We start from the raw sequence: 24,376 nt of genomic DNA, 5'->3' as shown, positions 1-24,376 counted from the left end.
TAAACTCACAGATGCCATGTTAAGGTATTTTCTGATATAAAACTGTATGTTTCACTTACTATTGCTTTTGATATGCTTTTTAATGTATAATTTATTGTAGTTTGTTAAGTTTTTAACATCTGGATCTAACGTTTAATATCAAATATTTCAAGCATTTATATAATAATTTTCTCCTTTTTTGCCAGGCTTCCAACAAAGCACATGATTTGTTTGTGTTAATTAGCAAAAACAATCAAATGATAAAGTAATAGTGAAGCAACAACCAAGAGAGATCAGAAATGTATAGCCTGGATTCTGGAGAAAAAAAATCTATCATTCTAATTTAGCATAGGATTGTGTGTTAGCTTGGGGAACAATCTTATAAGGTCACTTCTGACACACTGCAGAAAAATCTACTAAGGTTTTTCATTGTTTACAATTGAAAAAAATTCCAAAAAGAGTCAAATGTAAAAGAAAAGGGATTGGGTGGTTGGAATTGAGACTGGAGAGATGTTTTATCATCAAAGCAGCCATTAACAAGTTGGGAAAAAATAGGTTAATGTTAAAACAACAAATGATAAGTAGATTAGAAGCTGCCAAAGACCTACAATCATCTCAAAAAAATAAGCATTGTTAAACTAATAATTAGTCAGCTGTTGTAGTAGAATGTAGAGTTACAGGGAGGGTGTCCTGACTCCTTCCCTACAGCATACGATGGGACATTGGCCCGTCACAACTGACATCTGGCACAAAAGGAAACTGTAATGGAAAGATAAGGGCTCTGCCCTCTTTGTTTGGAATATTTGATCTCCATTATAGCATTTATTGATATTATATCTCCTAGTACTGACAGAAACAATACCTCCAGATATTACCAAATACATGGAAAGGTACATAGTAACACCTAGTTGAGAACCATTGTTTTAAGTGATTCATCTCTCATGATCTTTTCTCAGTTCTTTCTCCTATTTGTCATGGTTTAATTAAGTGTAAGGAAGGAATAGAAAAAGAGAAATTTGTTATATCTTGTGCCATAATAGCAATTGCTTCAATATTTAATAAGAGGTAATGAAAGGGATCCAATGCTCACTACAAGTTCTCCATGAGCTATAATTCTGACTTGTTTAATGTCATATTGTCTTCCTGACTCAGTCTTCTCTGTTCTAAATCATTCAAACATGACAAATTAAGACATTGTAACATTCAATTAAAAGTAGAATTGGTGGATTTTTAAAGGTTTATTTCTTTAAAGATTACAGGTTTATTTTTTAAATATACACCCCCCACACAAATTTACATAAAGCCTCTGAGACAAGGAATACTTTTGGGAGCTTACATTATTCAGGCACTGCATAGAACAACACTGAATGTCCTATGTAATAAATTGTGTGGTGCATTACAAAATACTTTTATGTAGTGTAACAGTGAATATAGACAATCCTTTATTTTCTCTGTTTCCTAAGGGAAATATTTCTTATAGAGACTAGGAAGGGTTGTATTACCCTCATCAAGTAGTTTATGAACAAAATATCTGCTATGTAGTCCCATGACACTGATTATCCTACATAAAATCAGTTCAAGCACTGTGTGGTGTGGAAAAGGTTGAAAACTTACCTGAAAGTAGATCTACAGATAAAAACAGATTTGAATGGTCCCTCTCTCACTATATTGTAAAGATGTTGGGGGGAAATTCTAGAGAATTTATTACCTCTTCTGCCCTCCTATAGCTGGAGAAAGGGTGACAGAAATGCAGTCAGAGTATGATATGTGTCTCATGGGCATCTAGGATAAATGTGCTGGTGTCTGGATGGAAGAATGGAGAAGGCGATATTTACTCCCAGAGTACACATAACATGCTACTATAAGGTTACTTTGAAATTTGTTTTATCGTCGAGTTACCTAAACAATAATGTTATTGCCTAAACAGTAATTTTATAAAGGCAGCCATAGACAACATTATTTGATCATCCAGCAGTAACATCCCTCTTGAGAAGGCAAGTCTGACAAGGCTATCACAAGGCTGGACAGTTCTTCTAACCAACCATACTGAAAGGGAGGAAAATAATCCCAAGCAAATCTGATCCCTTTATTTATTTCCAGGGTCTGTCATATCCAGTGCTTTCTAGAGCCTGAGTAAGAAAATAATGCCAAACTAATTTTAGTCATGAACATTTTGTGTATGTGTGTGTGTGTAGGAGAGAGAGAGAGAGAGAGAGAGAGAGAGAGAGAGAGAGAGAGAGAGAGAGAGAGAGAGAGAGAGAGAGAGAGAGAGAGAGAGAGAGAGAGAGAGAGAGAGAAAGGTGTAGGAGAAAAGAATAGACCTAATTTTAGGGTCTTACTTCATGTTATACTCCTGTGACTATTTGGTGGCAACTATATACACATGATAATTTGTTAATTAGTGTAGCCAATATAGATCTTGGCTTTAATGTTTGGGTGGTCAGAGGGAGTATCACAAACAAAATGCTCATCATTCTGTATGTCTCACATCATAATTCAGGACCTAGTCAATTTCACAGTTAAGCAATCATTTCCCTCCAGAAGCCAGTTCATTATTTTCACAAATAATTTGGTCTTTATAATTTTATAATACCAATGGATTATCAACCTATACTTTACAACTTGGCATTAGTGTGTTATAATAATGAGTTATCAGGACATTTGGAACTAGGCTACCTAGATGAGATGGTACTAGGCTTAGAAATGGATAGAGAAAAGATGTGCAGAATTTTTGTCTTTAAGACTTTAGGCAAGGTTATAGCTCACACAGTGAAATGGATTGAGCAAGTGAAAATATGAGCAAATAAAAAATTTTAAAAGGATCAGTGTGAGACAAGAGTTCAGGATTTCCTAAAGAATACAGAGACTTTGGGAATCATACAAGACACTTGCAGCATAACATTGTAGGATAGAAAGTCATTTTAAACTCTTACCTGTGTTTGAGGAGAAAAAGAGGAGAAAATAAATGTAAAGACTGAAGCTATTCAGGTGGAAATACAACATAAAGCAAGATGAAAGTACTGATTGTCTTCTTTCTGATGGACTTTGTCAGATCAGTGCCAATGAGTAGGACTAGGGGCAGAGGAGTTTGCAGTTTACAGTAGAACAATGGAAAAATAAGTATTCAAGAGATAAATTGCTGTTCTGCAAAGTGCAAACTGTTTCCTGGGGTTTAGAGACAAGCAAGATAACATAAATATAGACTTTGAAACATGACCAGGAGTTTCCAAGATGTCATAAAGAGGGAGAATTTTTCCAAAAGGTAATGAAAAGATGCAAGAACTTATAACACAAAATAGGAGAAGCAAGGCTCCAGGTAGAGGATGGCCTAGCAGCTCACAATATTTGCTGCTTTTGCCAAGGGTTCAAATTGGTTATCTTATATCCATGTCCAGTGGCTTACAACTACCTCACCCACAGCTCTTAGGAATCCAAAACTCTCTTCTGGCCTTCTTCGTTACCCTCATTCATGTATGCACACTAGTAAACACACATACTACTACTACTTCTACTACTACTACTACTACTACTACTACTACTACTACTACTGCTGCTGCTGCTGCTGCTGCTGCTGCTGCTGCTGCTGCTGCTGCTGCTGCTGCTGCTGATGATGATGATGATGATGATGATGATGATGATGATGATGATAAAAACAACCAGAACAATAATATGGGAATAGGTACATCATTCTGGATAGACTCAGATTGTATATATAGCATAAAACAGACTGCAAAAATTAAATTCCCCCTTTTAGTGATGAGTCTTAAAAAAGTATTTTCCTTGAATTTGGAACATATAGATTGCAGTCATGTACAAACAGAATTTGGATGATAAGTGGGATAGTTTCAGAATCTTCTGTGAGAATCCCAGTGAGGCACAATTAGGTCATCCTGATGATGGATGTTTTATTCAACAGAAGTATCAGATGTCACAGACCATAATATCCAATACTGGGTGAGTATCAATCAGTAGGTTGAGTAGGTGTAAGAGTCAGAATCACACAATAACAAGAAATGATGACTTTAGATGTATATTCTCAAAACTTTAAACTTTATAACAGCTGGAGGGACAGTGTAGGTGACTTAGCTCTATGCCTAACTTTTCCTTGATAATTTGATGTTGATACTGGTCTTTCTTCTATACCATGATTGAGAGATTTAAATGACTTAATGTTGTTTCCACATTGTTTTTATTCAAACACTGTCTGGAATAGAAGAAGAACTCAGTCAGTACTAGCCAGAGTCCATACACATAACTGCAATGCTATAAGAAAAGCCAACTATACATTTGGTAATTAAGCTGGCTTTGGTTATCCTTTCAAGCAATGAATTTCTGAATTAGGGAATGAGATGATAGATAGGTAAGGCAATTCAGAACACTGTTGCTAATTGTTAAATCATTACAGGTGCCATACAAAGATGGAGGGCAAAGTTAGATAATTTTTGTCACAGCTTTGAACTTGAGTAATTAGAAGAATGATTTTACAATTGATATCAGTATGTTACAAAGATTTCTCAATAGTACATGACCTAAAGGTTATTGGAGTTTTAAGTTGGATAATTAATATAAAGCACAGTAATAGGCAAAGTATAATCTCTCAAGAGATATATCTATTAACATAGACTTCATCATTGTCTTCATGATGGCAGACACATCTACATAGACTAACAGGCTAATCTTTCTCCAGCATTTCACTGTTTCAGAAAAGAGATGATTCAGTAGGATAAGCTCAATAGAGGAGTCAGCTGAGAGCATACAGTAAAGTCTCAAGGCCACTTCCCATTTTAACTTGATAGTTCACAGAGGCTCCTATTTTTAGGTAAGTTAGGCATCTTTTAATATATCTGTTTATACAATATTTCCAGCTCTTTAGGTGTAAGATCCCTGCTGCTTGAATCTGGGATACTGTGCCATCCATCCTTGATTAAGACTAAGAGCTTGAGCAATTGAGTGCACTTTTCTACTTTTCTATGTCTAACCTACTTCCCCTTGATAAACTACATATCATGAATGTTTCACTATATGTATGGCAATACATGGTAGGAGTCTGATGACAGAGAAGACAGAAAAAAAGGAAAGTATTTCCTTGATCAACACAAAAAGGACTGACAAAAGCATTTCAGAGTTTGAGATGGGTCAAATTTATGCCAAAAGAGGTTATCAATATTCATGGTCAATAGGAGTTTGCTATCTAGACTTATGTCTGTAGTATGGGGGCTTAAAACATGGCAAGGAATGGGAGAGGGAGAAATATATAGGAGGCTTAGAGGTGAGCAGTGCTCCGGTGTTTAGGTAAGGGAACTTCAGAAGGGTCTTTACCGAAGGTAATAAGATCCAGCTAGCTGCTACAGTGAGGTACTTCATTTAATATGCAGTTTCTGAATGGATCCTAGAGAGACTTAGAGTACTAAAAAATAGCCCTGAAGAGCTTATATTAACAGAAAAAGTAGGTTATCAGCGTATTTCAGGAAATGTCAGATGCTAATAAATGCTACAGCAATGATATGAGATGAATGTTAATTGTAGAAACTGGATCATGAGGAGTGAGTGGGAAAACAGCGTTTGGAGAGGAGAAAGAAAACTCAGAAGCAATGCAGAGATTTAGCCACCAGAAAATGGGTCCATGTTTTGGCTGGAAAGGGTTCAAGGGAAAGATATAAAAATGACAAGACTCATGAAATTGAATCACTGTATAAGGCAGATCCAGATACATATCCAGTTCCTGTCAGTGCCCAAAGTAGCCTCCTTCTAAGCCAGACTATTTGGCTTTCCATCTCCAATATTTCCCCTACGTTATATTTTTTACAAACAAAGTAAGGAGACTAGGAAATTTTATATGGCTGAGTACATATCATCCTAGGCATCTAAATCATTCTGCCAAAGGTTTTCATCGATTTATGGGCTCCCCAGTCTTTTCACCAGATCAGTCAAAATTAACCCAACCAGGCCCATTTCCACAACCAAATGTCATATAGCAATAAATTACTAATCAGTCTGCTTTACATAAAGATAAGGGACCATAAATGATTGCATCTCAGGTTCAGAATTTTCTGGTTAGCACCATGTTCCTGCAGCATTCCTTATCTTGAGGTTAATGAGGAGTCTGGAGCCAGGAAAACAGAAGTTCCTGTCCAAAGTCTCTGCTACATTCATCCAGACTACAAAAATCAGTAACTCGGAATAGCTCTATGTCTGACCACTATCATTTGTTAACAACCCGTAAGTTACTCAAAGAAAATATATTAAAACTTAATTAAATTATCTTTCTTTTATAAATATCTATATTGTTTGAGTTCAAAATTGCTACTCTCCTTTGGAAATAAGCATTTAGTTTTTATATTTTAAAAGATTTTAATTAATTGGGAGTCTCATAGACTATATTTTGAACATATCCACTCACCTTCCTAAATTCCTAGACCCACTCCTCTTTTCATACCCACCTGACTTTTTGTCAATATTGAATCCAGTTACTGCTGCCTGTATACTCTTAGATGTTTGACCATTCAGACATGGAGGACATAGCAAGTCACACATCCAAAAAAAACAAAACCTCTCCCTATTATTATGACATTAATGACTAATAGTTTCTAAGATGGCCAACACAAGGGTCTACAACTGACCAAGTAGAAGAGAAAGAGACTTTGAGAGGACTGTGTAGCCCTAAGTGGGACATCCATATCACTCTCTCTTCTCAGGGATCAGGTATCATTGCAGAAGAGGGGGTGGAAAGACTGTAAGAATCATAGGAGGGATGATTACAATAAAGCAATGATTTCCAGATAGAACAGGGTAGTTGAACATGTAAGCTTACCGCTGTTTTGACATCATAGACAAGATCTGTACAAACTCAAACCAAAATACACATGCAACTCACAGTCTTTAAGGAATGTAGAGAAAGAAATAGTCCTTGCAAATTTAACTTATTTTTGATGTCATCCCTTTTTCATTTTTATTTGATCTTTAGCTACATACCTATATGTACATAACTTACAAGTTTCTAGACTGCTTTTTGCTGATATTCATTTGTTTTTATCCTCCCAGTTTTACTGATGATATAGAATTTGTTTCACTTTATTGGCTATTTTCAGACTAAACTGACCTTTTACTATATGGCTTGGCTAAAATCAGCATTACCTACCCCACTAGAGTTTATTTACATTTTATTCTACTTGCATTTGTAAAATTTATTATAATTCAAATGTGTTTTATTTAACACTTCTAAAGAAAGAAAAATAATTACTTTACAAATCTTATGGAAAGTAAAATGGGCATGACAACCTAGGTGTTATTATAAACAACCCCATTTGCTTGGTAAAGAATAAGTCAATGGCTAATATCTCAAAACTACCCCCATCTTTCTCTTCTTTCCTTCATCTTGGGATATAATTGCATCTATTGTGAAAAGCACACCAGCATGCAATGAAGTATAATTAAAAGTATATTTCTACTCAGCTAGCATGATGACAGCACAGTGTTGCTGTAGGTGATTAAAGCTACTCAAAAGGCAGTGACAGCAGCAAATGTGGCAGTGCTACCTGCTACCTGCCCCAATGTTCTGGATTCCCCTATGAAAGACACTCATGCGATCTTATATTTAATATGCTTTAATCAGCTCAATGATTGGGCAACCCCAAAACATTCACGTGGCTAACACCTCCCCTCTGATATTCCTGAGTTATTATTTTCTAAAATATATATTCTACCCTTGTTGCTCTAGACTCGGTAGGCGATGGCCATCAAGGTAGGAGTCGAGGGCTGGGGCAGCTATTTCCCAGCTCTTACTTGATTGCTATGCTCTCTCTCCTGAAGCTCTCAGGCTGGGTAGATCCTTTCCCGGCATAGTGTTTCTCCTTTCTCTCTCAGTCCCCTTGCCCAGGACCCTGCACAGCCATTGAACCCTGGCAACTTTATTTACCAGTCAGAACCAACTGGGGGCAGGTAGACTCAACGTCTTACATACAGATTCTCCTGCAATTTTGGAAACCCAAACAACATAATGCAAGTGTTAGACCAAATCCACAACAAACAGGCACAGTGGGAGTCTAGACATAATAGAAAGTCAGTTGGTTGAAACTAGCCAGGAGCTAGAGACCATGTGCTCAAACTATTTTTATTTGGTACCATGTAGCTTTCACAGAAAGTCTATTTGTGAATTGGGGAAAATAAAATCGGCAGCCTGTATTATAAATATTTCCAAAGACATCTGCATTCATATCTATAGATCTTTATAAACATCCATACTATTTATTCCTGTACAGTGCTCCACGCATAGACCTTCACCTGGATCCTTGTATGTAGCTCATGGTGCTTGCAGCCTTGGGATGCTTCTGGCTGACATTACACGCATGTGCCACCATGTTTGGCTTTTTAAACCATCTAGTAAGTACTGTTAAAAGATGAACTATGGAACCAAGTATGAGCTACTAATTTCCCATTCACTTTGATGTAAAACACTCTCATGTAACTCATTTGAAATATATGAAATACTTATTAGTTTTTCATTTAAAATTTATTACAATTTTTTTAAATTTTCAGTTAAAATTATTTCCTACTTCTCTTTCCTCCCACTATTTCCTTGCACTCCCCCTTAAATTAATGGCCCACTATCTCCTTGCATTCTCCCTTAAATTCATGGCCCACTATCTTCTTGCATTCCCCCTTTAATTCATGGCCTCTTTTTCTTTATATGTCACACACAGACACATAAAAACATATTCCGCTGAATTCTTTTAGTGTTGCTAGAGTCGATGTGATTTTAGGACTGATGTCTAAGTGTTAGATAACCCATTTGGGGGCTCATCCTCAAGAAATACTAATTATTCCTCTGTATTATTTTTGTCCACACATATGCACATACATGCCACGACACAGGTGTGGGTCAGAGGACAATTGTGAGATTCAATTCTTTTCCTCCACCATGTGGGTCCTGAGGTCCTGAGGGTCTGCAGCAGGTGCTTTACTCTCTGAGACATCTCACTGGCCCTATTATTTTGATTTTTTTAGATGATAAGTTTTTCTTAGGGAATGGTAAAGCATAAAGTCATAGAACTGATTGACATAATCTATTGACAGTAAAAAAATTAAATAGAAAACTATTTTTAAGAGACATCTGAATATTGGAAACTAAAGACTAGTGTAAAAAGAAATGCTAATGGGTTGGCAAAATTTTAAAACGTTCACAAAAAAATTAAGAGAAAGGATGTTTTGCTGTTCGATTGTGGCATGATTGGTCCATAGCAAATGCATCTGCTCAGATTGAACTGGGAGCTTGTCAGCACTCCCCAGCCGCTCCCAGGCACATACCAAATGAATAAACCATCTATTCTGTCTACAACATACCCGGATAGGACTCAAAGGTTTCCAAAGAAATTTTACTAAGAAGGACAAATAAATGAAACAGCTCCACAGAAGATGTTCTCTAGAGATAGAAATATAAACAAAGGTGATGCTTGCAGAATTCAGATTTCTGAAGCAATTCAGGTTTTTGAACTATCATTATATAATTGAAGCAAACAAAACTAAACAAAACTAGAAATTTGCACAGTGTAGTCTAAACAGAACAGCTAGTTTAGAGGAGAAAATACAGAGAATGATTTTTTTCTGTAAGGCTTTCTTTACTCCTCATTGATGAAAAAAATTAAATTTATAAACAGTTTAAGAGAAGTAATTTATAGAAATCACATTTACTTAATACATATATTCTGTGAAATTATAGGTTATGATTTTTGTGAGTATAGTATACCATAGCTTATTATTCTGAGAATTTGTTTACATTTGGTTTTATAGTAATGAGGTATGTTCAAATAAAAAAAATATTTCAGATGGTCATTAAATCTAAAAGTCTTTATTTTAATTATTTCTATTTTATTTTTTTGCTATCTATGCACTGTTGTAGTACCATGCTCAGAAGATACACCTAACTTTCCAAAATAAAAAAATGGAGTAAATAACTGCAGGCTTCTTCAAGCTTTGAAACATTCCAATTCTTCTAATTATGCGACAGATATGTAGGTCTGTATTGGTTAAAGTGTAATTAGGGGATGAATTCATTGTAGAGGTTCATCATCATATCAATTATTGTAATGGAAAAATAAAAAAATAGAAATATCCAAAATAATCATAGCATGTTAAAAATGTCAAAATTAATTTCAATTCAGGAAACTTTGCATCAGTAGATACAATGTGTGTGCTTGTGTTTGTGTCACAAGATGTTTCCTTACCATTCTTTGACCAAAATCATTCAAAACACACTAATCATTGTGTCCACCTAACCTAGAGCTATGATTATGAAAGGCAAAATGAAAAGATTCCCCATAAAGAAGAGATGTTGCCCCATAGATCAATTTTTATAGAAGATTTCCCATATTCCACCATTTTTTACTGTTGCAAAAATATGCATCCATATATCAATGGAAATTATGATTAGTTTTAAGAAATGTAGTGCACATATTTTCTAAAATTGGCTTTGTAACTTAGAAAATATTTCCACTGAAAGGTAACTCAACCTACAAATTTGAGATCACCTCATTTCCATAAATTAATATATTGAGTGTTTTTCCAAGGACTGCCAGGAATGCAAAGAGTCATCATGACTTGGAGGAAAAGGTGTAAGGAGAATGTGAGCCATGGAGATTATCCTCTTAGCTGTAAGATTTACTTTAGATCAATACTCAAGTACTATGTTGTAAAAGACAGAACGAAAGGAGTCTGGATCAACTGATCTTCTTCACCCTGATCACAGAATTTATTAATGAATATCAGAAAGAAGTTACAAGTATTTAACGGCTATATCTGAGAAACTGAGTTGACCATTTAGTGTTCTGCTCTGTATGCATCCAACAAAATGCTACTGGTTGGTATTTTTCCCTTGTAGATTTGTGTGTGTGTGTGTGTGTGTGTGTGTGTGTGTGTGTGTGTTAAAAATGTTTACAACAAGGTATTTTGAAAATGAAGCAAAATGGATTGATATTGTTAGATTCTCATGCTAGTAAGAATAGAGGTATTGAAATACATATATATTTCTTTTCTTAAACCAAACAACTTATTTTTTGGCTCCCTTCTCAGTGTTATTGCAAGTAGTCAGTGATTTCTATACTTAATTGAATTTGGTAAGGTGCTGATGACATTGTGTCTTATGAAATAAGATACAATATTTTAAGTTTTAAAATTATTTTCTTTTAGATTTTGAAAGTGTTCATGTGCACATAATGTTATTGTGTGTGTGCCTGTATGTGAGTGCTCACATTCATGTATATGCACATGGAGACCAAAAGTCAATGTCAGGTATCTTCCTTGATTGTTTTCCATCTAATATTTTGAGAGAAAAATTGTCACTACATTAGAAGTTTGTCAATTTGGCCACAATAGTTGGCCCGCAAGTCCCAGGAACCATCTTGTTCTGTCTCCACAGAACTATTAATAACGACACATCTATCAAACCTGGCTTTTTAAAGTGTACTTGGAATCTACACTCAGTTCTTCCTGATTTCATGTTAGGCACATCACCAGCTGAGACATTAGCTGGATGAAATGTATTTTTGATGGACATTTTCTGTAACTGATACTTGGTTACTGAAAATATGTGTAATCGTAACATGGTTTTCATTTTAAGTACATATATAGGGAAATACAAATTTGAAACAGTCTATAGAGCTAAGAGTAAGACTTTAAAATATTCAGATTTCATATGAGTCTCTTTCAAGTTAGACATTTTCCTTTGTTAAATTGATAAATATTCTAAAGTCAATTTCTCTATCTTTAAGACAATCTATTAAGGTCAATTAGCTGAATTTACAAAACCATTAATTATTAATTTATGGATGAATATTTACACAGTCTTTTAGTTTTATTCCTTCATTTAATCTTCACGTTTTAAACACTCTTTAAGTTAGATAAAAACATCTTGGAGACCCAAGATAGACTAAATCAAATGGACAAGTTTAATAATCACTGTGTTAAAATATTATTATTTCCATCACAAAGATTCTGTTACATGGAATCAGCAAGTTGGTTTACTTAAATAGTGCCAGGAGGAAGGACTACATGCTAACACTTTTATGTGTTTAGCTATTAGAAAAGAGCCTTTAATCCTGGCAGTAGATTGCTTTTCAACTGTATAAATCATTTATGTATATTTGTTTTATCCTATTTTGGGTCTCTAGATATTCCTGTTTACTCTGAACCTCCCCAGATGAGCTTACCAGAGAAGAAAATGATAAAATTTGCCTGATTTATCATTTCAACTCACGTGTAGGAAAAATTAGAAAATAATAATGTAAAGTGAAAATACAGACAGGAGTGTCTTGGCATTTCTATCATCCACATGCAGCTCTTCAGAACAGTGATCCTTGAAGAGGTTAAGGTCATGGAGCTAGTGCTAACAGATAGACAGAGCCTGTCGTATGAGGAGACAGGGCTCCTTCAGTGGAAGGAGCCTCTGATTGACAGCTAGTGCAACAATTTAATGCTAACATTATGGAAACTTTCTGGAACATCTCTTCCAAATGATGTCATAAAAACTCAAGATGGAAACAGACTCTGTATGACCTTAGCCCTGGAGGAGCTTGTAGCCTAGACCAGTGATTAAGAAATGATCTGGAACAAGTAATTGTGTGTTATTTAGGGTGTCAGGTGTCTGCACTTCCCTTGTAGAATGACCATGTCCTATTCCAACCTGCAGAGGAAGTTACACACCTGGTTTATTTGTCATGACACAAAATAAACCCTTGTAATTGGCCCATCTGTACTAAGTCCTCTCTCCAATATATTTCAGAATCGCTATTTGCAAATTAAACATCAGTTTTCTCTGCTCCCAGAATGAAAGATGCCCAGCTGCTTCTTGCTCCTGCTGCCATCACAGAGCATACCACAAAATTGTTAGCTAAGCCAAACTCTTCCATCCCTGTTGGTTTTTGTTGGTATTTTATCACATCAACATGTAACTAATGCTCCTGTTTCAAGAAATAAATAGAGAAACTTGTTTTAAAATGCTGTTTATCACTGTTCCACCTTGCACCTAGTTTTTTCTTGGTTCATAGTATGTCACTTTGCTATGTCATCTTTCCTAATACTATAGTCATCTAAAAATATGTCAGGACTGCTGTTAAGTCTCAACTTTTAGTATATCCTAAGTTTCAGCTTATAATATCATAAGAATACCTGCTTCAAACAGTGCCCAATGAAGCCAAGCTTGCCTTTCCTCATTTGAAATATATACTTTGCCATTCTGTTTTCTATTTACCTCTTGCTAATTTTTTCTAATATATGGCATATATGTGTCTAGGAGTAACACTTTGGAGTTTTGATTGGGGCAATTAATCTACTCATTTAAAGACATAATTATTTTGTAACTAATAGTAAGAGACACTTGAATACCTATGAGATCAAATATACCAAACACTGTCATGTCACAACAAATTTTATTTTATACATAAAGCAAGCATGCCAAGAAATATCAATTTCTCTACTAAATATGACATAGCATCTAGAAAAGTGGTTCTCAACCTTTCTAAGTTGCAATCCTTTGATGCAGTACCTCATATTGTATAGACATTTACATAACTATAATTCAAAACTGTAATTTGCACCTGTTATGAATCACCATGTAAATATATGATATGAAGAATATCTGACACATGAGCCCTACGAGGGTCACAGATAACAGGTTAAGAACTTCTGGTCTAGAAGGATTAGAAGATTCATGTGGTATAATTCAAGGTCAACCAACTTTCTTCTTTCTCACACCCTATGCTTTTACCACTTCTCCATTTCTTGTAAGCAGAATATAGTGTAATGAAGCTTTGGTACCATTGATAGCAATTTCAGAAGCAAATTTAAGCAGATGACACTGACCTGAGGAGATGTCAATTTGGCTTGTCTTGGTCAGGGTAGTGTTTATGTGGACACCCACTTTGCTCTCCACAAGGTCAATCTCCACACTGCCGAAGTTATCTGCAAAGTGACTGAAGAGCAAGAGACCACTGGGGTTCCAAGTTCTAAACTGGAAACTGACTGAGAACAGGTCCTGATTAAGCCTGCCAGGTACTTCCAGGTAGCTTGTAGCATTGAAGAAGACTGGTACTGTATAGGGCTCCACACAAGAGAAACTCAGATTCCCCTGCAAGAAAACAAACATCTATGTGAGGCTATTGACAAAAAGCTGGTTCTACAAAGCAGTGTCCGAACATGTACTAAACTTAAGGGCTACCACCTCAGCCTGATTCAGTACATGCATCCTGGAACTTCCTGGAGTGTTAGACCCAATAAATGCAATAGATATATGTATATATATTTTATACATATATATATATAATCTCCCCAATGCCCAACTATTCCATTGTAGCCCATTAACTATTAAATCTGAAACAGAATGTCTTCCTGAGGTAATATTTAAATTCACTTAGTTCTAAATAAATTTGCAGTTTTTTTTTTAAATGTTTGTCTTTCCACAGACAAGAACTGACCAGGCAGAGCAACTGCAGTGTTATAATTGACCACTTGCCTGTGTTGTAGTGTTGTATCCCAGACAATTAAAGAGCATTCCTGAGTAAGAATGCTGACTGGTTAGCTAGTGCAGCAGGAGGGAGAGGATGTGAGAAGACAGGAAGTCTGCAAGAATTGAGTGAATTTCACTGTAATAACAACTACTAATATCTTTTAGCAAATTTCTTATGAAATGTTCACTTTGGAGGGATGTTTAGAAAATGTTCTATTCCACGATTTTTCCTAGTGTTTTCAGTATATGTGTAGATTTTACTACAAAAATTATTTATATGCAACTACAGAATAATTTTTGTTAAAAATAGAATATACTTGTAGATGCATTATATGTAAATCTATCTATCTGTCTATCTATTTATTCAGTCTTGTCTCGTTTCAACATTCATTATAGTTATAGTTGCCTTGGTAATGAGCTTCCATGGTTGTTGATACTCTGTATTTTAAGTACCAAATGTATACATCTCAAAATCAACACTGAGTGATGTTTAGTTAGAACTAATATTTACTTATTAAAAATGCAAACAATATGTCCCATGACAGAAGAATAGATAAAAAAATGTGTTTCATTTACACAATGGAATACTACTTAGACATTAAGAATGAGGACACCCTGAGCTTTGCAGGCAAATGGATGGAACTAGAAAATATCCTGAGAGAGGTAACTCAGACCCAAAAGGATGTGGTATATGTATAGTGTGGTTTTAATAATTGCTCCCATAGGCTCATATATTCGAATGCTTAGTTTTCACTGATAGTGTGAGTGTTTTAAGGGATTACGGTAGTGTGGCCTTGTCAGAGGGGGGAATTGTGTCACTGAGGTTGGGCTTAGATGTTTCAAAAAGCCATCTCTCTCTCTCTCTCTCTCTCTCTCTCTCTCTCTCTCTCTCTCTCTCTCTCTCTCTCTCTCTCTCTCTTTCTGTTTCCTGGCTTTAGGTCAGGATGTAATTGTCAATTACTACTCCAGATCCATGCTCCTGCTGTTTCTCATCATGATGATAAATGGACCAACCCACTGAACCTTTAAGCAAACCCCAATTAAATACTTTCTGTTACAAGAGTTGCTTTGGTCAAAGTCTCTTCACAGCAATAGAACAGTAACTAAGACTAAAGTTTATATGCATGTGCATAGCATGTAGAACATGTGCTGGCATGTATAGTATGTGATGGGTGTTAGTTTGTATATTTGCAGGTACATAATATGTGAAGTGTATATATATGTTTGTGTTTAGTATAGGGAATGTGTGTATGAGTGCATGTGTGAGTGTAGAAATAATATGAGAAATAATGCAGACTTGTGAAGGAAGCCATTACATTCAGGCTCACCCATATAGAGTTTATAATCTATCCTTATCACTTAAAGTCACCTTGGAAAGTTGTTATTCCAGGTTAAATGTTGATATTCCTAATATACAAAGTGCTCATATTTTCTTTTTTTTTTTTTAATTTATATACATTCCAGATATTGCCCCCTTCCAATCCTCCCACAGTTCCTCATCTCATTCCTCTTCCCTCTTTTCTCCCTGCCACCAGGCATCCCCATCTCTGGGTCCTCAAGTCTCTAGAAGATTAGGCACACCGTCAACTGAGCCCAGACAAGACTGTCCTCCATTATAAATGTGTCAGGGGCCTCGGACTAGCCCGTGTATGCTGCCTGATTGGTGGCGCAGCGTCTGGGAACTCCCTGGGATCCAAGTTCGTGGAGACTGCTGGTCTTCCTATGGGGTGACCCTACCCTTCAGATTCGTCAATCCTTCCACTAATTCGACCATAGGGGTCCCTGACTTCAGTCTAATGGTTAGATGTATCTTTGTCTCAGTCAGCTGCTGGTAGGGCCTCTCCCAGGGCAGACATACTACACTCCTGTCTGCATCACTGGGTACTGAAGACTTTCTGGGAGACAAGCAGGCTGTTGGGTTTTAGAAGTAATTGCACCAGCTGAGGTGGCCCGGGTAGAGAAGCAATCAGGAAGTTCATATTTTCTTATTTTATCATCTAACATTACAGTGGATATCTATTCACACCTTATCACATTGTTGCTTCATGATAAATTTATCTTTCTCTAACTCTTTACTTCATTACATAAAGTGGGCCAAATTTTAGTATTTTGTTATTAGTGCTAATTCCTCACTACGTTTAATGGAAATCTTCATCACAGGATCATTTGCTTTAAGCTAGCTTTACAGTAATTTTACTCTTACTGAAGTCTGTTCACTGAGTTAGAGCTATTCATTTATCCAGGTACTCTTTTGACTTTTGTCATTGTTAAACATGAGCTCAAATTTGTGAAAACAGGACCATCAGAGCACTTTAAGAGGCAGTGTGAAGAGTTAAGGAATTATCTAATTTGGTGGCTTTCAAGAGCATGGCTCTTATAATCTTAGGCACTCACTCCCACATGGCACTGCTTGATAAGAAACAGTCCCAGTTCCTGGCCAGGAGGAACGATAGAGAAGCCCCTTGATAAACATTTGTGAGTATCTTTGGGCTATCCAGTAGTACATAGAGAGACAGGATACTGAAACACCTTCACTATTTGGTCTTCTCCAAGAAATCTGAAACCAGTCTCCACAGTATCCTGAAGAAACTCAATGTGAGCATCTTGGCTCCCTTTCTTTTTCCCCAGAAAACATTTTTTTTTTTTAATTTAAGCCATTATTTAATTATTACTATGATACTTCTTTTATATAATTTTAATGTTCTTCATTGACAGTTCCATATATGTATATAATTAATTACGGTTACTCTCCTTATCCTCTCAAATCCTTATCTCCCCCTTATCTCTCCCTCCACTACTGTCAACCTGTCTTCCTTCTAATAAGTCTTTAATGGACAGTTAAAATCACTGGACACACAAGCTGGCTTGACTCAAAGACCATGTGAACTTTGAGTATGTCAAATATCTACACATTATCGGGCAACTTCTGCCTTACATTATTGAACTGAACCCAAATAGTGTGTAAAGGGCTATATGTTTTTTGTTATTCAATGCTCTTGGATCACTTTGGACTCTTACCACATTTGATGGCTCTAATTTCTTTCTTCGGGCAAGATCGGTAATATTGACCCCATTGTAGTTGATGCTTTCCATGCAGCCCTTAAAGTTCTTCCTATTACTGGAACTTGGCTTGCCAGAGAAAGGGATGCCTCCAAATGTTATCTTTGAGAAAAAAAATGTTAATATTTACATTTTCTTACAATAAACGATACAAAATTATAAATACAACTAATGTCAGGCACTTTTATTTCAGTAAAAGTTATGCAAATGTTATAATATGTTGCTTACAAAATCTTTTGCTCATTACATTATGCTGTTGCTGAAATGCATAATGAAATCATTAATTTCAATAATTAGAATATAACTTTACCAATAAAATAGCAAATGCCCCTTGTATTTTTTTAAACACTAACGGCATTTCATAAATTGTCTTGAGAGAATTTTAGAAAAAAATTTTTCTAGGAACTTTATTTTATCAAGGAATATTAAAACTATATTTTCATATTTATCATTCAAAGGCATGTTACCGATAAATGCCTATAGTAATCTCAAGACAACCAGAACTAATATAATAAGATGATAAAAGTGTAGCCTAAAGCAAGGAATGCTGTACTTACTTTCTGGAGGCTCTGTGAAATATAATGACTCTTTGAGTCAAAGGTTCATTAAAATTATTTTGAGTGTAGAAAATAACTGAAAAATACCATTAGTGTATGGCTTAGGGACTTTGTGGGACACAGGGGCTGTAAGTTGAATAGTCAAGGTTTGTACATTTATAGATCTTGTACACCTTAAGGACTAAGACCAATTCTCCTAAATGTGCTCCGTTGAGTATAACTGCTTCTAGGGCACATGGATTTTTTTCATTATGTTTTTCATATCAACTTTAAGTTCTGTAGCCTCAATACAGATGACACAAAATTCTATTTTATCAGTACTACTAGGAATATTCACTAGTAATAGTACATTAATGAATAAATGTATAATTGTAGTATAATGTCACCTTTTACAGAGTCATTTTCAGTGCTACTATTTTCAATTTTTCCCTTACAGTTTTTAATATAAAAGCAATTGTTGAGACATTCTTGAAAGTAAAGACTTTATATTTGATATAAGGCAAGGATTGCTACATTACAGGAGGTACATGAGTAAATTATGTTCCATTATTTGGTGCTCTGGCATTTAAAATGCTTAATTAGTTTTAGAGAAAAAGACAAATTAATGATGGTTCATGACACAATGTTTTTAAGAAGGCCCCATTTAAAATAAAATTAACTATTATAAATTATGTTCAGCTGAATATACACCATATGCAATGATTCATACATGAGAGGAGACTTTAGGAATAAATTAAAACATGTAGGAAATAATTAGGAATCTACATAATGAAAATATTGAGTAGTTGAAAATAGTAAAAATACTGAGAGAATATTTGAAAGGTACAGTGACCTAGCCTATCCATGTTTTATGAAGTTGAGCCTGATGACAGTGACTATAATGATAAAATGAAATGCTGGGTTGCTGTGTACAGTTCCTTTTGTTGATTACTCTTAACAGATTTATAGTAATACAATTTATATTTTCATATTTTTAAAATTTATTATTAGTATTATTGGATGAATGTGTGTGTGTGTGTGTGTGTGTGTGTGTGTGTGTGTTTATGTTCATATGGAAATTCTGTGACACATAAGTAGTGGTTAGAAGACAACGTGTGGAATAGATGTTCTCCTTCCATCATGTGGTTCCCAGGGTTAAAACTCTGTTACTCAGGCTTGTCAGCAATATCTTTACTTGCCAATCTTTGCCCCTGCCTCTTGTGTTTGGAGCTGGCAGCACTACATTTCCAGTGTGTCATTATACTGGTTTCACATTTCAGATTTGCTCCTCTGTGCACATGGTTTCTTTAATCAGGGGCTTGGTTTTACCACCGTGATACTGAGTGTCATGCACTAGAAACTTCTTCTTTCAGTAACCAGGGAGCCATGTTCAATTCTTGCAAGCATGGTGATGAAGCACTGCAGGCTAGGGTTAGAGGATGTTTAGCAGGAAACTGAGTTCTAAGCCAGTTTTCTTATGGGATCAATCACATATTGGTTTGCCATTTACTTTTTCTAGCCATATTTATCATAACATTTTAAAGTATTCTAAAATTATGGTAATAAAACACGTTTGCAGTAGTTAGATTAAAAATTATATTTGGGAGTTTCTTTCTGTAATCTTAGTAAAAATAATACCACTTTTAACCCTTATTTATTGACTGTTTAATTGGGTACAAGGTATTTGTAAAGCATGGCAGATGCTGACAGACACCTCTCCTATACTTTCTTAAACCCTTTTAAAAACAGGGTAATACTTATCTCCAGTAAACCATATCATACCCAAGTCAGCATATAGAGCATTTACCAACCTCCGTAAGAGTTGTCTTGTTTTACAGTATTTCATTAGTAGGATGTATGTCACCCTAAGATAATAAAAGAGTCTTTAAACCTACCTTCCTTCCTACTGATCATCATAAATATTGGAATATAGATATACTTCTTTATGCAATTTGCCACAGATATAAAAATAATGCAAGAAGAAGGGAGACTGCAGTGAAATGGCATTTGAAACTAGAGCTAACCAAAAAGAAGATTGGATACTTTCACATGAAAGAGATAAACATGCATCTGTTATGGAAGCATATAAAGAACTATATTTTTATCTGTATACATATTTACCTTTATATATAATATATTTATATATGATGCATACACATGTATACACATATATATGTATATATGTGTATTTATATATATTTGTTGTTTCATCATATCATCTCAAAAGTAATATGATCTTACTTTCTTATATTAAGGGGATATGAATTACTCATGTTACAAACTCATGAAGGTCAAAAGGGATTGAAACCCAGGCTTTCAGCTCTTCTGAAGGGTAAAGATTTAATATTCTCTATATCTACAATAAATTTATTGTCCAAAACAAACAAACAAACAAACAAAAAACACCAAAGAGAGTCACTCTCTACTTCCCAAGCAGAGCTGTGTTACAAATGACCATGATGTGTCATGCAAAGTGCTGTAAGTGGCATTTAACTAAAGAACAGAATCAAGGCAAACACTGGATTACTCTTCTGTCCTTCAGTTTCCTTGTCTTGGAGGAAAACAAAATATGTATTTATTCTATCCCAGGCTACCATCTAGTTAGCAGTTTGACTGCTGGTAGCGATTTCTACACTTCATGATATCATAACATTACAGAGAAGAGGAGACTGGGAAAATTTGGGGGCCACTTTTATATACAATAATAATGTCAACATTGAGCCATGTCAAAGGTGCAAAGCTGTATGTACATCACACCTCTTTTGCTGGAGTGCATGGCGAGAATGGTAACATGCATTCAGTCCATTCAACAATGTTCTGTTGGATTCTGCTTGTATTAGCAGGCTCATCAGGACTTGTATTAAATAGAACTGTTTTGAAATAGAAGTAAGAGAGCATTTGAATTAAACTATATAAACAGAATGTTAATTTCTACTCTGAAATAATCTCAACACTTGTTATGCTGTATGTTCTTAGGTTATTTACACAGTATCTATCCAACACAAGGATTCTGTTGTGTAATGGTGTGCCGGTGGGCATCTTTTTTAGAAGCCACACACTTCAAATTCAATTGATAGCATGAAACTCTCCTAGTAAGGTTTTTACACTATGAGAGTTAAAGAATGAAACCAATGCATTCCCCCTTTTCCATTCTAGCAGGAGCTTCTTGAGCCTTCCCATACTAAATCTCAATGTCCTTTGCTTCAGACCACTCTGCAAGAATGCAAGTCAAGTAGTTTAAGCAGGAAAAGATGTAGTCTTTGTGAACATGAGAGGACTATCTCTTTCAGAGACTCCAATATGACATCGATAAAATGTAAATTTTGTTAGACTTGAAGTTAATATTTCCAGCCAGTGTAATAGGAGTCTACTTACTATTTTCTTACATCAAGGAAGTATAAACAACTGTTCTGATACTGACTATTAAATATGGCCCAGATTTCTTTAAAGAACACAAAAAAGACTAAAATTACTATCTAGTATAAAATGCAAATATAAATACAACTGTCTTTGTTATGGTACCAATGCTAATAACTGTCATTCTCAAAATGAGAGTTACTGGGTATTAGCTTATCAACTAGCTCATCATTTTCAGTGGTTTTCTCTTTTCCCCTACTACATTTTCTGATAGATCTGTCACACATATTCAGATTAATAGCTAAAACTCCCAAACCAAGGGCTGTGTTGAGAACAGAAGGTTTTGACATACTGTAAAATTCTATATCCATTGTGTTCGTGTGGAATGTGTTGTGTGTGCATGAATATGCACAGATTTCATCACAAACTCAATAGGGTCTGTGACCCCAAATCTTTAATTATGGTTTTTGAAAATTGGAATTATGTTTGCCCATGGCTAATGCTTCAGGATGCCTCCCTATTCTGTGATACTTCAAAGTTTATTAATATAAGATGAATAATTCATTTGCAAGTTCTCTCATACACTAGACCAATAAGTCACAAGAGATGTAGTATCAACTTTCAGGAGATAAAAATTTCTTAGACTTTCACATTTTTAAACTTTAAAAAGAATTATTTTAGTTTTGAGATGAAAATATAATTACATCAATTCTCCTTTCTGTTTCTTTCCTCTAAACCCTCTATGTATTCCATTTGATCTCTTTCAAATTCATGGCTTCTTTTAATAATCATTTGGGGATGAATATTTTTGGAGAAAGTAATGTAGCCTTAAGCTTATATTTTTATGTTAATAAGTCTCCATTGAATTATAAAACTATATACCATAGCTATTAATTCATACTTTTACCCATAATTTTATGGTACACATATTCTACATTCTTAAATCTTTACATATAGTTTGAGTAACACAAACATACAAACACCCCCCCCACACACACACACACTCACAATGCTCATGGATTTCTGCTTTCTAAAATATAGATGGAAAGGAATGCAAAGGTTTGAAACAATCCTAGAGGATATCCCAATATACATAAAATCTTCAAAAAAAATCATACAAGTATATATTGGTTACTATGTGAAATATTACTCATGGAGTTTGACAATTCAATATTAGGTCTTGCCCTGTTTAGACTCATGAATTTCCATTGTATTGAGGCTGACAGCAAAATATACAACAAATGACCAGAAAAAAATGACAGTATTAAATTAGACCCTGAATCTAAAAGTGTATTAAAGTACTCTCATTTTCTTCCTTACCACACTAGTATTTAATAATAGAGGATTTGTATTTGTACTTTCAAATAGCTGTCAAAGTTTTAGGACATAAATTTTTAGATATTGAGAAACTAGCTTTGGAATACTTTGGAAGATTATTATATTGTTACTAGTTCCATGAACTAAGAAAGTCCGGAGGCTCAAGCTGAGTAAGATGTCTTGTTTTTTATTTTGCTTGGATGCTGCTCTGAAAATGTAGTGCTTTCTTACGCTAATTACACATAACTACAAAGGCTTTGTCCCTATGTACTATTAACAGATATGATGGACTATGTTGAAGTACTATGGTAATTTATATAGAACCTAATATATCAACTCAAATGTTATAAAATTATAACATGTATATATTCATATGTGTAAATAAATATGCACATTTATGTATATATTAAGCATCTAAATGATCCCCTTTATTTAAAGAATATATATATATATATATATATATATATATATATATATATATATATACACATATATATAAATGTATTTATTTATGTGGAGGAGCATTCATATGCCCTGCTATGTTTGTGAGGGTTAGAGTACAACTTGTAAGAATCCATATTCTTATTCCACTATGTAGACTTCCAGAATTTAATTTAGGGTTCTCATTATGTAGAAATTAAAATGTAAAATATGTTTTACTTTATTTCTTTTATGTCAAAGATGTCTGAAAGAATACGAGTTTACTTAAATACAAGTCTATAACATTAATTTATAAATAATGACATAAACTAGAGTGAAACTAGTATATTTTCATTATAGTACAAAATAAATGAACCTTCCATATATACCATACTGTATATTCTCCTGAGTAATAGATGTTGTAAGTTATAACAGGTTGTGATGTTTGGGAGTAGGGATCCATGTAGAAAGGCCTGATACCCAGGGTGTTAAAGTTGGAAGGAACTGTGGACTTTTAATAGCTGGAGATCAGGGTGAAGCAATTAACTCTATTGAGCATTCTTGTAAAGAGACTGTAGAATAGTCTAGAGGGAGGAGGACAACAAGAAAACAATATCTTTTAAACACAACAGGATAAATATGCATGTGATATCAATGAGATTTCGGGCAGCATGCACAGAGTCTGCACAGGTCTGCACCAAATGAGGCCCTTGCCATGAAAAGCGAAGTAGAAACATGTTCCCATTCCTAATCCAAAGACTGTTTCTAATTAATGACCACTGGCAAAAGAAAATTTAATTTTTTTGTAAAGGAGTTTTACTGGGGAAACAAACTACCTTTAAGGGTACACTCTGTGTCCAGGAGTAGATGTCCAACTTAAAATTAACCAAACAGTGTCTTCAGATGCCCCTTTTCTCATAATGTTATGTCAGGGATATCTTTCCTATTTTAAACTTTATTTTTAATTCGTTTTATTTGTTCAAATATGTATTTTTCCCTCTCTCTTTTGCTCTATATGTTCTTTGTTGCATGTATTATGAGTTTCAGTTTTCTGTGCGAATGAGTGGGTCTCTGTATCTTTATCTGTTTCTAGCCCCTTTTGGCTCCTTTACTTCTGTTTTTTTGTCCTACTCTGATGTTATGTTTTTGCTTTGTTTTATTTGATTATTATTCCTCAGAAGACTGTGTGCTTTCTAATGAAAAGGAGAAAGGG

The 24,376-nt window shown here is 34.9% G+C and overlaps 1 protein-coding gene across 1 annotated transcript in view; it reads right to left on the bottom strand.

The window, feature by feature from the left end:
- The window catches only part of Cntnap2 (contactin associated protein 2), a 2,139,844-nt gene that overhangs the window by 1,203,730 nt on the left and 911,738 nt on the right, over positions 1 to 24,376 (bottom strand). Inside the window, exons 7-8 of the mRNA XM_031381709.1 lie at positions 17,492 to 17,635; positions 13,831 to 14,095 (exon numbers count right to left, since the gene is read on the bottom strand). Coding sequence (XP_031237569.1) covers positions 13,831 to 14,095; positions 17,492 to 17,635 — 409 coding nt within the window. The remainder of the gene's footprint in view (positions 1 to 13,830; positions 14,096 to 17,491; positions 17,636 to 24,376) is intronic.

This window comes from Mastomys coucha, unplaced genomic scaffold (assembly GCF_008632895.1).
Source record: "Mastomys coucha isolate ucsf_1 unplaced genomic scaffold, UCSF_Mcou_1 pScaffold20, whole genome shotgun sequence".
Taxonomy (NCBI): Eukaryota; Metazoa; Chordata; class Mammalia; order Rodentia; family Muridae; genus Mastomys; species Mastomys coucha.
The sequence above is the reverse complement of the archived record's forward strand: the minus strand, read 5'-3'. Positions and strand labels throughout refer to the sequence as shown.